Source organism: Malurus melanocephalus, unplaced genomic scaffold, assembly GCF_030028575.1.
Source record: "Malurus melanocephalus ecotype Western Australia unplaced genomic scaffold, MMel_1.1 scaffold_32, whole genome shotgun sequence".
NCBI classification, from domain to species: Eukaryota; Metazoa; Chordata; class Aves; order Passeriformes; family Maluridae; genus Malurus; species Malurus melanocephalus.
Genome location: NW_026623264.1, coordinates 1326407 through 1344811, shown reverse-complemented (window position 1 = coordinate 1344811; position 18405 = coordinate 1326407). Strand labels below are relative to the sequence as shown.

The 18405-nt window shown below is 38.9% G+C and overlaps 1 protein-coding gene across 3 annotated transcripts in view; it reads left to right on the top strand.

Annotated features, from left to right (window-relative positions):
- Window positions 1–18405, top strand: part of NCOA2 (nuclear receptor coactivator 2) — a 175266-nt gene that overhangs the window by 141525 nt on the left and 15336 nt on the right. For all 3 annotated transcript variants that reach the window (XM_057363919.1, XM_057363921.1, XM_057363920.1), the window contains 5 exons: window positions 7290–7500; window positions 10580–10789; window positions 12536–12751; window positions 13377–13506; window positions 16423–16588. In XM_057363919.1, the coding sequence (XP_057219902.1) occupies window positions 7290–7500; window positions 10580–10789; window positions 12536–12751; window positions 13377–13506; window positions 16423–16588 (933 nt within the window). The remainder of the gene's footprint in view (window positions 1–7289; window positions 7501–10579; window positions 10790–12535; window positions 12752–13376; window positions 13507–16422; window positions 16589–18405) is intronic.

Sequence of the window (18405 nt, the reverse complement as noted above, 5' to 3'; positions counted from 1 at the left end):
CTATATTGTATTGTGARGCTGAGCAGGGATAGACAACCATTTCTTAGCCCCAAGTCACAACATTGGGTTATTATTTTTTTATTTGCCCTTTTGGCAGTCTGTAAGTGTTAGACAGTTCTTTCAACAGTGGTTATAACCACAAAACATAGAGACCAAACATGCCACTCCTGTTGGATGCAGCATTGTTAAAGGCTCAGTGATTGAGGCAACTCCTACAGTTACTCTGCTGCTTTTGTTTCAACAGAATTTGACAACTATTGCCGTTATGTAGGAGCAATTGTGGTTTTTCTGTCCTTCCCATGCTTTAGGGGAAGCTAAGCCAAATTGTACTAATTTCTTCTCACTGAAGTTTACACTGATTTATCCTCAWGCCTGGATGTTAGTTTCGTTTTCAATAGAAGCCTCTATTTTGTGCTRTCTGYAGAGGGTTTAGATTCTCTGTGAGARCATAGAGYTCATTAGGCTAGAAAAACAGAGATACCAAGAAATTCATAGCTAAACTGGCAAGAATGCACTGTTTTTAAAATGTCTGATAGATTTCAATTCCTAGCTCAGATCCTACACATTGAAGTCAGTATTAGATTGAAAGCAGAGGTCTTCAGTTCTCTGGTAGTAGGTACTGTAAAAGAATGTAAAATTTGTAATCACCAAAAAATTTATGCCCTTCATCCATAGATCARAATTATGGCCTTCAGATGGTTTATTCCCCAAGAATTAAATTTCTAAAAGAATTAAAATTTCCTCTTTGATCTCTGTGGAGTACACAAGAAACAGTTTAGCTTAAGAACCCATTCTCAGAGAAYAGGTTTTGTTCCCTCTAGAAGTTGTATAGTCCAAGGGAGTCCTACAACCTCCTTTTATTGTTGATGAAAACACAGGAAAATACTTCAGGATTTTTTTTTATCTTATCCTAATGTGTGTTTAAAGCAGAGGAGGTAAGCTGCTCTTTAGTGATATTCCTGTTGACAAATGGTAGCACAGGTGGACAGCTGCTAACCTAAACCAGCTGCTTTTCTTTCTCATGACTAAAGATAGGCAAGTTGTCTCACCCTAAATGTAAACATGTGACTTACCTATAAAACCAACTTTCAAGAAAGAGACTTCAGTGTCTGCAAGCATTGCCAACCTCAAACCRTTGAAAATTAGGTCTCCTAAATTATGAACTTCGTAAAGTGAATAGTCTATTTATTTCTTATTTTTAGGTTTTATGTTTCTGAGGTTGGGGAGAGATTTGAGGGTATGGAAGTGTGGGCTACGGATGTATTGCCTTTTCTTAAAATTTGAAGACAGATTTTGTCTCCCAGGAGAGAGARAACTGGAGGTACAGAAAGGTCCAGGAGCTGGATTTGTTCAGAAAACCACAAAGCAGTGCAAGAGTTGTGACAAAGTGGTAAGGGCTTCCTCAGCAYCAAGGTGTGGGGAAGCCAGTCCTGTCACTGTGATGGAAGACTGCTGGATAATGACAGAAGGGCTTTTGTTGCTCCTGTTGGTTGTAAATAGAGCTTTAAAACCCATTTAAATTGCAGTGAGACCTGGAGCTGAATAAACAGAAGTCCAGCATGGAGTAGGAGAGGAAATGGTGAGGAATATAGAATAATGTAAGTGTTTAACTGTATGAAGGCCAGGCCTTTAAACAAATAACCACTTTACACCAATTATAAGATCACTAAAAATATTTAGCATCGAAACCCTTCGGCTTTGGAAGATGGTCTCCCACAGGAAGTGCTCATTGCCTAAATTTAGATCAAAGCTGGAACTATTTAGTACAAGACTAGAACACAGATTCTTGAGCTAAATTCTTCCATCCTCCTGCATCCTTCCCCCTCCTTCTTCCTCCCATATGTAAAAATTAGCCATGTGCYTGTGTTACCTATTTTGCAGGTTTATTTAAAACTTCTCCTCCCTGAGGAATGTTGTATTTTTAAGTAATTAGTCACTGGAGTGTGCAGTTTCTCTGGAAACTGCGGCAGAGCAGTAGTGGGATGGCCTCTACAAGGGAGATCAGTGTGTTGGGAGACAGCAGAGCCATTGCATTTTCTCCTTTTACTTTGGTGTGACTTTGTGAGCAGGAAATGCTTTGAAGTRCACCACTGTGCTAAAAATAGCAGTCTTTTAGGTAGTGTGTTTAAACATACTCTTCTGCAGAGAGCAGCAACTGACAGGAAGCCTTTCTCAAATGGCAGAGAATATTTCCAGYGCTGCCGTACCTTTTTTCCCTTCCTTGGTGGGATGATGGTTATTAGGCTTTATTAGGCTGATTGCTATTCCAGTTCTGGCAGCTGWAGGGGAGAGGATGAAAGAGAAACCTGCTGGACACTCCGCAGGGTTTTTCCTACAGCACCAACTGTAGTAGGGCTGTTGCTGTCAAGGACCACAAGTGTTCATATGGTTCACCACTGGTAGAAAGGGAATACAGTGTTCCTCAGAAGTGAGCCTGCCTTCTCCCACTCTCCTTGACAGTCCTCTGTCAGGAGCAGCCTGTGTAGTGATCAGGAGATGGTCAGATGTGGCAAGGACTGGCTGACAGCTTGGAGGGGAAGGACAGTGAAAATACACAGGGATGTCAAAGAAACATGAACAATGCTTTACTTGCTAAAGGAACTTGTTCTCTGAGAAATCACTTGGGGGAGCGTGGAATAAAATCCTAATCTCCACAAGTGTACTCCTGGTTYTTGTTCAGTAGACCATAAAGACAGCCTGTTTGACAGGGACTTTGCAATGCAACAGTCTGCACAAGTGTTGCTCCAGAAATCATCTTAAGCATGTACATTTTTTGTTCTAAAACTCAGAAAGTTCTCTGGTGTTCCTCACATACTTCATCAATTCTGCTGTGCTCATGCTTTATGTGAAAACCAGTTTCTTCCCTATGCTAGAGTATTTTCTCTATACATGCCATTCATTCATCTTTAAAAAACCTATTTCTGGTTTAATAGTCCAGAATCCATTAAGTTCATGAAGAACATTGGTTYCTTCTTGAAATTCTATCAAAACCTTAGAATGGGGATTCCATTTKCTGAATGTCTTTCAATTAGAGTTCTTTTTTCAAATGTTAGTCATAGAGTAGATTGATAATTTAATAGGATTTCTAGCCAATTTTATGTTTATTGCAGTTACCAGGGAGAAAAATATCATATTGGTTCCACTTCTAATTTCCTTTTCCCTTCTTTTCATAATTCTTTAATTTATTGCCAGTTTGGAGAGGGATTTGACCTCTTATGGTCAAATGYTTTGCCCATACTTCTTAGGCAGAAGATGAGCTAACTTTGGATTTATGTAAGTCAGGTGTAGTTTCAAGTCATTTCCCCACCAAAAGGCATCCTGTTGTAAGTCTTTAGAATACAGGGTCACAGTGCAAGCCATGGGCATTGCCCATGGCAGGAAGGAGATTTCCGGAGACTCGAGTATCTTATCCAGTCCTATACAATCCATGGAAGCTGGACTTTGACACAGCAACTTTTGTAAACCAGAATTCATGTTGTGGTGCAGCTGCCTTTCAGCAGAGCTGAAAAAATTGTGTAAACACTTAACTTTAATCTGTATCTCTCTATAGGACAGTATACAATAAGTATTTTTTCAAATGSCAAATTACTCCTGAGAGTTATTTGTCTTACACTTTCTGGCACTTTACATCCAAGTTATACAGAGATTGTCATAATGGCATTGCTTAGACATAGTGAAAATAGATACACAAGAACTTTCTTGTGATGCCTAGTACTTCTATCAGGTGTGTTTTTTTCATTCATGACAAGTAATTGTTTTACAGGGAGGTTAGGRTGTGCCTTCTATTTACATAAAATTCAACTTAGACCATTAACAAAATAAATAAAAGAAAAATCCCATGAAACTAACCAAGTAAATATTTTAATGCTAGTTTCTGCACATATGGTGCCATTTGAGGGTAAGTCTGGAAAGAGTTAGGCTAACATCATGGGTTGCTGTTAATTCCAAATCTCTTGGAGATTTTGTAGCAGATGAGAACTGTTAAAAAAAATTGAAATATTTGATATTGATTATTAAGCAAAAAAAAGAAGGTTATGTATTTGTGATGTTGTAATACATCTGTTGTGTTTGTCCCTTTTTTGCCACTTCCAGAGAGGAATTAAAAGCATCTTACGGAGTGCAGTTTTCTGACACATTTGGATCAATATGTTCTTCATTGGTGTTTTTTTGTTTTGAGGTTGTTTTTGTTTTTTTTTTTTATATCTAGTGTTTGAACAAAGAATTGCAGTAGTCCAAATGCTGAAAGAAAAGATGACACAAAATCCTACATAAAACCAACCAAAAAAAAACCCCCTCTGCAACATATAAAACTTCCCTTCGCTATTGTCTCAGATACGTGTGATGAAGGCCATATGTCTTAATTCCCCCAAAGAGTACTGAATCATCCCTCTGTTATTTATGATGCTCTATATCAGTCTCTTCCTCTGGCTCTTGCAGTCTTCTTGTACCAGATCTCCCATCGCTCAAAGTGCAGCTCCTATAAACATCACTCATGGCTGTCTCTTGGACAGCCTTTTTGAATCTGCTTATCACCTGTCCGTGCAATGATTTAGGCTTTCTATAATCACATTTGATTCCTCCGGCTCAGCCTCTTCCACTGATGTGCTGTGTCCACCCAGCTGCTTGTAATTGCCTGGAAGGCTGTGAATCATCAGTGGGATTTGGCAAGAACAGGTAATCTTGGACCAGCCAACCTGTTTTCCTTCAGCAAGAGGATAGCAGGATTGTTGGCATAAGAGCAGCAGTGTGTCCATGTGTTTGGATTTGAGTAAGGCTCAAATTTTCCTCGTGGCAGGTTAGAGGTACGTGGTCAAGGTGAAACTGCTGTGAGTGTTTAGGAAGCTGTTTGGAAAGCCCTACACACACAGCAGCTATTGAAGGATTCGCTGTCAAAAATGAGATGCTGCAGGACTTGTGCAGCATCTAGAGCTGCTCTGTGTTTTAGTTAACCTGAATGACCTGATGTGACAGCAGAGCTTGGTAAAGCTGTGTGTGGTGCTCGAATGTCTGCAAACACATTGGAGGAGGACACAATTCAAATTCAGCTGCAATGAAGAGATACAGAGACAAAATGCTAGGACTTTCAGGGTGAACAAATGCTGTTTATTATCATTAGTCAAGAATAATGTGTCAGATTGTTTTTTTAGAAAGGAGGGGACAGTTGACTTGACAGGTCTTTTTCAGAGCTGTTTTRGGGATCATAGTGACTATGAGATGAGTAACAGTCAGTAATGTCATGTAACTAAAAGAATCACGTGCTTTTCTGGAATATGCCATCAGAGTGTACCATGTGTAGAGTAAATTTTCTGCTTTACATTGCTTACATTTCTGCTTTACATTGTTTTCAGCTGTAACACTTTTTTTTAAGTCCTGTCTTAGACATGGTTTTGGCAAAAGTGTTGATCAACTAAAAGCAATTCACAGGAGCAACAAGAATAATGAGAGGCTTAGAAAACAGGTTATTTGCTGAAGAAAATTCACAAGTTGAGATTGTTTATTAATTGCAGCTTAAAAAACAAAAGGGCACATGTTTTCAAATACAGAAAAAGTTAGAAAAAGAGAAGGGAACACAATGTGTTCTCCAGATTCAAAATACAATTGGAAGGAAGGGCCTAAATCTCAGTGTGAGAGATATTGCATTGAGACTGAGAAAAAAAACCCAAGAGTGGTAAGGATGGCAGAGTGCTGAAACCAACTCTCTAGGGAAGCTGTGGATTTTCTGTCCCTGGATGTCTTTAACAAGCAGCTGTATGAACTTCCATAGGGAATGGCATACACTGATTTTGCCTTGAGGCTTTACATTTCTTCCAGTCCTCTGATTCTGTGAGATACTGCCATTTTGCCAATAACACCAGCCTCTAGATCACCCCCATGCTGCCTTTTAATGGAGTACATTTCCTCCTCTTTTGCACGTATACTACAATTTGTAAGACTAGGAGATGATGTAGAAGTAACAAAAAATAATACCATGTTTATTTGCAGTCAGTCACCCAAAAGAGGCACATAGCACTGTAACCTTGGGGCATTTTAGCTACCTTTGAATAAAATAGCTGGACTTCCCAGGAGCAGGTTAGATGTGGCAGGAGTTCTGTGCTGACTGATGTGCAGTGCTTCCTAGCTAGCCTGTCAGAGCCTCAGTAGGTAGTTTGAAGCCATCTCAGATATTTCTACAATATCCTGTAATCTGTGGTGTAAACTTACTCTCAGTAAGAAGTTCATGATGCAGGGAAGGAAAAAAAAAACTCAGGAAGAGTTGTATTTTAGTTCTGCATGTTTATGGTGTTAGTTCCCCATCCTTCATGAGTGGTTGCTCACTCTGCCTCTCCTCCGTCATTGCACATTTCCTAATGAAGACAGTGATTTTGCGTAGATATTTGTTATAAATACTGTCATGATATACTTAGTGTTCAAGATGGYAGTAACTGAGACTGGGTGCCCTGTTCTTAATTATTACCCGAGTTTTGCTCTAATAAAAATTTAGGATTGGAGTAGAATATAGTTGCAATGATTTCCATATTTCAGTCAGAAAAGGATTTTAGTTCTGAGAGTTTTTAGACAAGCTGACAAAAGAGAGTACCAGTGAAATTCAATAGATTTAAGAAAAACAAGCTGGTCAATAATTATGTTAGTGTAAGATGAACCTAATTTTTCTCCCATCTTTATTTCATTATCATTTTCTACTGAATTTGAATGCAAATTCAAATGCAGATTTCTCTTCTCACACTCTAGAGAAGCTATTTTCACTGATTTGGGAGCAAAATAAATGCTATGTATATATCTTGCCAGTTAACTTACATAGAATTATTCAGTATTCAGGTTTTGAATATAATAACAAAAGGGCCTATGGGGAATTGTTTTAGCCATGAAGTAACTTTTCGATTGTATGCTTTTAATCAAGTCAGAAAGAATCTAGAAATATAACTGTGCTGAAATAAATATTGGTTATACCTACATAAACCCCATGTTCAGCACTCSTGGCTCTCCTGCTGTCAGTGCCCATCACCCCGTTGCACAAGGTATGGGCTGTGTGGGATCATAGGTCCCGATAGGGGCTTTTGAATGGGTGCCAGTGCCACGCAGGGCTCCCCAAAAGCAAGGCAGACTAGCCCTGGAGAGCCTGCACRGTCCCCTTCCAGCAGGTTTGTGACCTTCCTCCGTGTGAGGTGTCGCCGGACACATCCAACCCGGGGCGAGTGTGGCTCGCTGGGCACTGCCTCGCTTGCCCAAGCAGGGCGCCAACAGCAGGCGAGCGGCGATGTTACTGTGGCTTTGTGTGTTCTTGCTTGCAGCCAGGCAGCGAGCTGGACAACTTGGAAGAGATTCTGGATGACCTGCAGAACAGCCAGTTACCACAGCTTTTCCCAGATAGCCGCCCAGGCGCGCCAGCGGGCTCGGTCGACAAGCAAGCCATCATCAATGACCTCATGCAGCTCACCAGTGACAGCAGCCCCGGCGCGGCCGTGGCCACCCAGAAGCCAGCAATGAGGATTTCACAGAGCAGTGAGTGTCCCCCGCCTTCCCCGGGCGCGGGCCCCGAGGTTGGGAACGCCCGCGGAGGAGCCAGCAGCTCCCGGTGCTGGCCCGCTTTGTGCGGTGACAGAGCGCCACCTGCGGTATCCCAGTTCCAGGCACACGAGTGGCCGTGTCCCACTCACCCCTGGCAGCCTGGGTGTCCTCTGAGGAGCGCTAAGGGCTGCCCTCAAACMGAGCATCCCCTGCTGTGCTCGTGTGTGATGCTGCTCTTGGCAGCGTTTGGGCATGGAGAGCACGTGCGATTTATTGCGGTCCAGATAATTCCTTTCTGGCAGCTCTTGCAGTGAGAGGTGCAAGAGAGGCTTTTTTAAGCATGAAGGAGAGTCTTCTTCTAAAACCACAAGATTAATAGAAGGACGGAAGATTAGGAATGCCCAATTTAATTTGAGATTGTGGCTTTTAGTTGAGTCACTTCCAGCTGACAGCTTTCCTTAACCTTATTAATCAGCTTACAAATCAGCATTGAAATCTTGGTTTACCATCATAGAAAAATGGAAAAGCAAGCAAGACAGGAGTTCTTGTCAGCTACTATTGTTGAATAAAATAGCATAAAAAMCACCACTTCATTTTTTGCTCCTGTTGGCTAGGATGGCCACATCTATTTGCTTCCTTAGATGTGCTCTAGATTTTTTTCTTTTAAAACATAGGGTTTAGATAAAATTTTTAGCCATTCTGATGATATTAAACTAACACTGAGCCGCTTTCAAATTCATTCAAATTACTTAGAAATGTTTTGATGAACATTAATATTCTATCAAAAAATATTAGTGTTTAAATTCATATTAAAGCTGCTTCAGATCCTTTAATTATCACCTGTTACTCACAATGCTCAAAGAAAGATGCTTGGGTTTAATGTACTCATAGAAGTACTAACAGCAGCAGCACAAMAGTCAGAAGGAAATCTCTGTGCATGTGAAGTATTTAGCATATTTTTCCTTAAGCAAGGTTTGTTTGTTGCTGCCAGTGCAGCCTTTTGGCTTTCTAGGGTTAGCCCAGCTTTAAATSTGCTTTCAAAGCTACCAGCAGTACAGTAACAGTGTGATTGTAARTGAGAGTGGCTTGGTGGTTAGCAGCAGTTCTGTAAAAGCAGCATCCTGTTTCCCATCTAAATTAACACCCCACAATGTTTTCCCCCCCCAGCTCAGTTTTGTGTCTGTACCTGATTCCCCTAGGAACTTCTGCCTTGTTTTCAGTAGAAGAGCATACAGAAAACAGGTCCACAGAAATAGCGAGGGGCTTCTCATATTCTCACAGAAAAGCAATTAGAATGAACGTCAAATTATACACTATTCCAAAAAAGGTTTGGGGTWTTWWAATATTTTTTTCYAARGAAATAAYCAGCTTTAATTTTYGAGRTTTTACATTARGAYACTTAAAATATTTTTAYCTGTTGAAAAATAAAAATGCCACTAAAGCTGCCAGATTGCTAGAGTCTGTTTCATGGCAATCAGGGAACCTCCTTCAGTCCCATCCTGACCAAAAGTAGAATATATTATCTAAGCACCATCACAGCTCATCAGCTGTGTTGTTATTTCATGCTGCATTTCCAACTTTCCTTTTTGTAATATCAGTGCGTGCTGGCAAAGCTGCACATACAGTAACTCACTCATCTATGTGAATTTTTAAAATTCTGGAGCAAACTGTTCTGAAACTGTCACTGAAGTTCAGTTTTGCTTCAATCCTTAGACTTTATGAYGCCCCTAATCTTGAGAAAGTAATTTTTGTTTCATAAGTAAGTTTTGTTTGCTTAGTTGAACAGGCCAACAAGACAAAATTTTAATCTCATGGTTAGGAATTAGGTGCATGTGATGTGATATATTTTCTGTACTCACATATAGGTAAATATAAGCAGAGAGCTTATATTAAAAAATGCAGTAAGTTCTTGTAGTCTAGTTTTATAAAATAAAATAAAAGTCAGAGACCTCTGTTATGAGATATTTCTGTACATTTTAACAAAATCACTAAGCCTCATCTAAGTTTTCAGATTCAAAAGTCACATTGCTTCAATCTAAAATAAGAAAGTAGTTATTTACCTTCTCAGTAATATRGTGAACACAAAAATGCAGAAGTCACTTCAAGGATTCTGTTATATCAGAGCAGCTCTTAGGGGAAGCTATCAGAAAGCATTGCAAATAATACTTTCACAAAAATGTTTAATTTACTTGCATGTGTTTCATGGGTATGATTGGAAATGGAATCAAAGCTCCAAGGTCACTGTTTGATTCATGTTTGAGAGCTAGTTGAGCACRCAGAGGGTGCTCTCATGCATTGGAACATTGCCCAAAGACCAGCTGAGCCAGATGCTTGCCAGCCACAATCTGAAACTCACTTTTCTGAGGCAKTCTGCAGTTTTATTTGCAGAGGCTGATTTTAAAAGCACAACCCATAAGAAAGTAGTTACATAAAGGTGGCAGTAGCCATCAAGGATGGTTCTATTTTATCAGAATATTATGGAAGCACAGCTCTGTTTCTGAACCAGTTTTTTGTTGTTGCTGAATCATGGAAGTATTTATTATTATTAATGACAAAAAAAAATTAAGAGGGACATGCTGAAATGGATCTGTGGGATCCAGTACAGAGTCACTTTGTCCTTAATTTTGRTAACTTCTTCAGGGGCACAGCTTGTGCTGGAAAACTTTCAAAACTGAGATAATTCCTAACAATCTTCTTCAGGATGACATCTGCATGCAATTACAGTCCTACTAGGTATAAGATTAATTGGCAGTAGTATGCACATYACACAGTGGTGTATTTTGCTGTAGTGGCTCTTGTGTCAGTTAAACTGCATCATTTAAAGTTTTTAAAAATATACATCATATCTGGTTTGTGTTTAGTGTCAGAATGTTCCATTTTGAAATTTACATTTAAATGTCAGGAAGGGATGTTTCTCAGACAGGTATGGGGTGGGTAAATTATGCAGTATTAAGTAGCCGAGCCCAAGAGCTTTAATTGTGTCTGGGTTGGTTTTTTTTTCTTCTTTTTTTTTACCTAGTGAAGTTTCCATTCTTGTAACTTTGTTTTTTTTTTCTTTGCTCCTCCTGTCTAGCTTTTAATAACCCACGAGCAGGGCAACTGGGCAGGTTATTACCAAACCAGAATTTACCACTTGACATAACACTGCAGAACCCAACAGGTGCAGGAACTTTCCCTCCCATAAGAACGAGTAGCCCCTACTCAGTGATACCTCAGCCGGGACTGATGGGCAGGAATGAAGGGATGATAGGAAGTCAAGGAACTTTGGGCAACAGTAGCACAGGTAAGAACATTTTCCTTTTTTACAAAAAAATACACTAGGGTAACAGGTTATATCATGTGCATCTTAACATGGGGTTAATACAAGTGCAGATTATTACTTTCCATAAAGYCTGGAAGAAATTATGTTTTGTGGGATGTTATGTATTGGCATATTTATTTTGAATTTCTGTGTCTGCATATTTTTAGTCCTGCCTTTTTTGCACTGCATTTTATCCACCTGTAGAGATGGGTCTTTCAAAACGAAATCGTGTGGGCAGTACTATTGCTCTTAGGATATTGGCTTTGCCCTTAATTATCCTTTATTTAGTAGCCTTTTTGGGAACATCAGATGWTGCAGTTAACAACATGTTAACCTAACATGTTGCCTGTTTGACAAGAAAAGTCTGGCTGATGGACCTGCTTCCACTGGTGCGTAGTTTGAGATTGTGCAAGTGTGCATCAACCACTCTAAGAGCTCTGAGTAAATAAACGGGCATTGCAAGTCATCTCAGCTGGCTATTTGGTGTCAAATGTTTATATTCAGTTTGCATCAGTGCTAGAAAAGACATGGGGCCAGACATTGAAATACTTTATTTAAGGAGTTCAGAGATAAGCTTGTATTGATTCAAGTGTCCTGTTATTTTGATGTTCTGTATACATATCAAAGGGTTTTATTCATCTTATGTATACAATTTAGAGAGTATTATTGTGCTCTTTAGCACAGCACATCTTTCAGCTGATAGGTTTGCTCCATTTGWGTACATATCCTAAGGATGTAACACTGAAGCAAATTTTGTACAGCAGCTGAGACAAAGACCCTCTTCAGGGGCTTTTCTCTGGTTGTATGTCACCAAATAATTGAACTGGTAAGTAATAACTGTTTGTGTGGCTTTTAGTATTCATTTAAGGATTTTGCAAAATGCATCTGAAAAGACCAATCTGAACCAATAGTCCCACCTGAAATCAATACTTTATCTATCTTTTGACTGATTAAAATTGAAGTGTATAAATACTATGAAGGCCATCTTTGGGGCTTGGGGATTTTTGTGTTGGGTTTTGCTTGAAGTTTTTTGGCTGCTGTCAGAGTGTAATATGCTATATATTCCAAGTGTAAATAAAACGTATCAGTTGTTTACAGTAGATGTGGGAGGACTTCCCCTAAAATAACGGTAATGAACTTCAGCATCTATCGGAAAGTTCCTGTGAGTAATTTCCCTGCACTGTACATTGGTCTGAGATTATCTGAGTGAGCCTTGAAGCTGAGAAGGCTCTAGGTTCCAAATGAAAGAAGTSACCAAAAGATGTTTGCAGAACATGAATGGATACTCAATCCTTCTAATTTGTAAGCRTGTTTAGTGTTAACACGCTGTTACTCGAGTCCCCATTCTCACTTAGCACTTGGAAAGTAAAGCACTGACACACACATCAGCAAACGTGATTCATTTCCTGAGGAAGGAAGTTAAGGCTATCCACACACCCTCAGCACCTGTTGCAGACTACATGTGGGAGCACTTACCCTGAACAGCATTTCAGAAATGATAAAAGGATCTTCCTCTTGTCAGATGTGTCACASTCTCCAGTCCCTTGACGAAGCAGCATAAGGCATGGTTGTGTAGCTTTGCACATCTGGATGAGCAGTTGTGGTACAGGCTGCTTTGAGTGAAGCTACTGCGTTTTTGTTGCTGAAAATGCAGCTCATGGGGCAGCAGTAGTGCTCAGGCTTTCTGGATCATGTGCTGGTGCCTAAGTGTGTTTGGCTCTCGTGCAGGAATGATCGGTGGCAATGCCCCTCGGCCTGCCATGGCATCAGGAGACTGGGGCARCCAGGCTCCGGCCGTCAGGGTGACSTGCGCGCCCACGGCCGGCGCCATGAACAGGCCRGTGCAAGCAGGCATGATCCGCAACCCCACGGCCAGCATCCCCCTGAGACCCAGCAACCAGCCTGGCCCCAGGCAGATGCTGCCRTCTCAGGTCATGAATATGGGTAAGTCACGTGTGCAGCTGGTCCTTTTGGTGTGTGCTGGATGGTTAAAGATGAAGCAGGAATAAAAATAGAAAGGAAAAAAAAACCACTTCAATTCTAGATTTGATGAGAACCCTATTTCACAGTGAAATTTTCTTGTAGACATGGGAAAAGTGACTAAAACACTAAATTTTGGCACATATATTGAGAGTTTCTGTTACTCTCTAGCTCCACAACTTTGTGGCCAAAGAAAGAGGGTATGAAGTTGCTCTGGTTCACTAATGACTGGAGTTTTTTTAGAGGAAATGCTGTGGACATGATAATTATTCCTGGTCACTTTTAAAGCAAGTACATTATAATACTGACTCTATGTACTTTCTTTTTCTTATGCTTGTCTTATTAATTTTTGCATCTACAATGTTGARTCTGCTCTTTTATAATTTTGAACTATTTTCACAGTATTCATGTTTTCTCAAATTTTAAAAGCAAATTTTAGATAAAGAATAATGATGCTTTTAAGTGTAATATTACTAAGGTCTTAATGTTTTTGTTTGCTTTTACCATAGCATAGATAACTTAATTGAAAGAATTAACATGAAAGTACCTTCTCTTCAAGAAAGTTATATGATTCTTTTTTCTTGATTAGGGCCATCTGAATTGGAGATGAACATAGGAGGGCCTCAGTATAGCCAACAACAGGCACCTCCAAATCAGACTGCACCGTGGCCAGACAGCATCCTGCCCATAGAACAGGCAACTTTTGGTAATCAGAGCAGGTGAGTCTTGGTGTCACATCASAACACAGAGATTATGCAGGCCTGAATTTTATACAACTCATGGAAACAAAGGTCTACGTTAAACATTCACTGAATGTTCATCAACGTAATGCTTGTAGTATTTTATGCTCATGAAATGTGTGTGTGTTCCAGTAATACTTAAAAATGCTCTTTGCCATGTACTGTGTTGAATGAATTTAAAGTTCTGTATCACAGTGAATGCTGCCAGCAATTCAGGTAYAGTTGCACCATTTTTCACCTCTGGGGCATTAACATGGGCATGATTCTGATTTTGCTGTTTTTATTGTTGACAAGTACACTTAACACTAAATGTGGGGAAGTGCCAGTAGTACTAGCCATGACTATGTAGTCATAATACTCCTGTCCCTTCCTGCAGTGGGGTAGCATTTAAGTGATGTAGGACATGGTTAATTATGTTTTGGTTGGGTGTTTTTAATTGACCTAAATTCTGTAAAAGATGAGGAAGGAAAAATGAAGTGAAAGGAAGGCTGCCTCTTCCCTGAAGTTAGCTCCTTCTCAGGTAATCAGAACTGCAGTTTGATCACAACTCATTAACTCATATGYAGTGTATTAATAACCTCATTCATCATGAAGACTTAAATGATGGCCAAACTGTTATAAGCAGTTTACAATTCTTAAAAAAGAGCCATGTCTTCTCCAGAGAAACTGTATATATATATATGGACAAAATGGACAAGCAAGTGCAAAATCTTGAAATATATTCAGCTGTGTAAGTCGTAAATCAGGGGATCACTGAAAAAAAAAATGAAGTGGATACATTTGGGAAAAAAAAGCATGTGTGAAAAAAATGCTAATCTTCTCACTGCATTCTCTTAGTTTTTGTCAGGATGTCTGAAAATATTATCCATAAATATATGTGGCATTTTCTTTGTTATATTCCRTGCTTTTCAAGATGTTTCCTGGTGTTTCCCTCAGTTAGCGTATCCATAAGCAAAATGCACTGTTTGTATAACTAAATTAATCATTTTAAAAATTACACCTTAAARTAAAATACAGGGTCATGTTTGGTCAACAAGCCAGGCAGTTAATTCTTCCATTTTTTTTTACTTTTGAATTTCTCATCATTTCCTTATTGCTGAGGATGGTGGAAAAAAATTCCCATGTGAAAATAACAATATTTTGATCATTTACACCCCAACCAGAGATGATTAATTGGTTGGTGCTGCCATTTCTTGCATTATTAATCCCCAAGATCGGTATTTTTATAATCTGATTATTGTCGTGTATTAAATGAGTAAAAATTATTCTTCAAAAATTGAAATTAAAATTGCCATAGTGATATATAAAAGAAATGGGGAAATTGTAATTGTAAGAAATTGTCACTGTTTAATATGCAGAATTTGACAAATGTTTTGAAGATTTTTTTATCATGTGTGCTCACGTTCGTTTGCAATTTCAGGGAGGGTTTTTTTTCTAGCTTCATCAATTGTTTTTCCATATAATAGATCACCCTTGATATTATAGATCCCTTCTGTCTTTAAAGCTTGTAAGCAATTTGAATCAAAGGATTTTTTTCTTTTGCTCTTCACTTTTGCTGATTCATAATTCCATCTATGAGAGTTTAAGAAACTTCTCTATTTTTGTGTTTGATTAATACTTTGCAATGTTAAAAAGGTATGTCATATATTCTTTRTTCTTTTTTAATTGACTGGGACCCAGTTAAAAAGAATACATTTTTATTAGTTTTCTTGCCTGCCATCTTTTGAGTTTTTTTAGTGTATAGCCTGACGATGCAGCTCTCCTGCCTGGCTTTGACATAGAGATTAGACTTCCATGGCAACCATATATCTCATTATGGAAACTAAATACACAAACATGTTTCTTTGTTTTTTCTAAACAGACATGTAAAAAGGGTCCACATATAGTGCTTTTCCTCCCTCCATGTGTGACAGCTTTTGTTGTCTCTGAGTAATTATCTGGGATGAGATTCTACCATGATGTGCATATTGTAGCTGCCCTTGCCTGCARAATGCTTTGCTCTTTATGTTTTCTGTTGTAGTTTTGTGGTAGCGTGCGTGAAGCAGGGCAGGTGTGTGAACTCCAACACAAAAATKTGTCATTTGGCTGCAGATAAGGTGTTGTGTCAGATTTAGTTTATTTCTCGGGAAGTTTTGTCCTTTGGGTTTATAATAAACCTTTATTCTGCCTTTGTAACTGCGAGTGTGCTTCGCATACAAATTCAGGGGTGAGGTAAGCAGGATTTATAGAGCCATCACACACTGCCTGCCAGTACCCAAATTCCTGCTGATGTCCTTCCAAGGCATATACTGAAGTGTATAAACTGATACCCAAGTGTGCATTTGGAGTGAGTTGATGCAGTGTTTTGCTGCAAATTAGAAGGGGAATGTCCTTTCCTCCCKGCTCCCCCATGCTTCTGCCCAGCTCCTCCAGATGTTCAGTTTGTGCCAGCTCAGACAATCCACAGACCCCTCTGTGACCTCTTCAGCTTGTTTAGCCTGATGGAAAACCAGCTAAGGGGAGAGTCTATGAAATGAGTACTGCTTGTGAGAGTGTGCTTAATCTGACSTCAGACATTCAAAGTTAGTTTTTAAAAAGCAATTATTTAGCCTTTTGTCTTCAGTGGTGATATTCTATACTGACTTCTCTGTTCCTCTGTTGACCCTGTAATCAGCTACCTTTGGTGTGCTTTCTTGCTTGTCAGATATACCAYATTTGTAGGTGGTCTTGACAGGCATTAATCGCGCTATTCTTTGGGTAGCATAACTTTCATCCAGAATAATTTTCTCAACAAAATTGGCAGCGATTAAAACAATTTCTRTCTCCACTTGTTAGTTCAATTTGAGTACTAATCCTCTGATATTATTTCATGTTTTCCAGCAGCTGTTTACCAACRCTGTGTTCATGTTTTCACAGGCAACCGTTTGGCAGCTCACCAGATGATCTCTTGTGTAATCATCCTTCATCAGAGTCACCAAGTGATGAGGGTGCTCTCCTGGATCAGCTTTACATGGCATTAAGGAATTTTGATGGCTTAGAAGAAATCGACAGGGCTCTAGGAATACCAGAACTAGTGAGCCAGGTATAGTGGACATGGTATTTTGCATGTATTGGATATTGCTTTTAAAAGATGCACTGTAAAAATGGGGTTGAAAAAGGAGATTATAAAATACTTCTTGCAAGCTAGGATGGTCTTACATCTTCTGGTGGAACTCCATCTGATGTCTCAGTGTCACCTGAAAACCTTCCCTCAGCCCTTGGTTTAGTCTTCCTTCTTCTACCCTGCACCCTCACCTAGATCTCCTTCTTCTGACCTGCTCTATGTGACTAAACTGACCCAAAACAAAAAAGTGGTGGTCAGAGGAGCAGCTGTAGGGGGAGAAAGGTAAGATCATGGTGGGCAACAGAGTATAGGAAAGAGGAAAGAATGAATATGAAGACCTAGGAGTAKAGGACCAGGATTGAAACTTTCATGTGATGGGAGCAACAAGCTTTTGGATTAGCAAAACTGAGATATGTAAATTATCTCTTTGTTTTTCCCTGTGTGTTAAGGGATGAGTTTTACCTGAGGCAGCTGATTTCATTCCAAGCACTTAAACTGTATTTTTTTTTTTCCTAAATTATGAGCATGCTTCATAAGCTTTATTCTATGCTTTTTCATCCATTCTTCCCCACAGTTATTTTTGTTGGTTTCCAAGTGGTTCTTGCCCATTTCAGTCTTATATGGTGCAAAATAAATGTGATAAAAATAAAAGTATGTTGACTAAAAGTTAGTTCCTAACATTTCTGACATCAGAATTTTATTCCCAAAATCAGCTGTATATGTCTATATAATGACTTAATATTCTCAGAGGAGCCTGCARTACTCATTTCATTCCCCAGCACTCATCAGCACCCTGAGCATAACTTCTGAAATAGCTCTGTATTTTAGATATGAAATAGGACCAATAAAATTGTGCTTTGAACATGAGAAAGCTATCTCCAAGCCTATTTGGTACAACACAGAACTCAGTGAGGTGTAGAACTGGAGATACAATTTATTGGTGAACTTCAATTTTGTGGTGTGAAACTTTTATGCAATATTATATAGGTTTTGGAATRCCACCACCAAAAATTATGGATAACGGTTTATTTCAAACTAAGCAGTAAATATGTTTCTATTTAATTAATATTTCAGTGRAAACAGTTAAAGGATTTTGCAGATAAGAGAACTACTTCATTTTAAAACATGTTTTTTAAAATAGCCTTCAAACATTTTATTGCAGCTTAAAGACTTTATTTCATGAGGGCACTGAAATTTAGATTAACTTCATTTTCAAGGTCAGCATGGAATAAGCTATGAAATTATTCTGGCTAGAGCAAATATTAGGGGAATATCTAGAATGGAATTTAGAATTGTGTTAGCTTATTTTATGCTAATGGATAATCAGTTAGTGCAAAAGTGCCTTGAAAGAATTAGGCACTATGTTCACATTAGCTTCTGTAATAGTTTCAGGCATCTTTATTTGAACCCATTATTTTGTTTAAAGATAGTGATAAAAATCTACTTATTCATTTGTAATACCTTTGAATTTATCTCAGATTCAATGGCAAAAATATGCTGGCATCACTTCATTTACAAATTTTGATCTAGCATTTGTCACTTYGGGTTTTTATTCATTAGAAGAGTAATACAATATCTGTGTTAATAGCACCAGAAAGATTGTGGGGTTTTGTTTAAAAAAAAATTAAAAAAAACCAAACAAACAAAAAAAAACCAAAGGAGAGAAGAGAGAGGAGGAATTGCTCCGTGAATATATTTTGATACTCAAATACACATTTCTGTTTGTTTTTAAGTTTTATATTAAGGTAAAGAAAGCTTACGTAATGTTCTGTTTCAAAACATTCRCATCCTAGGAG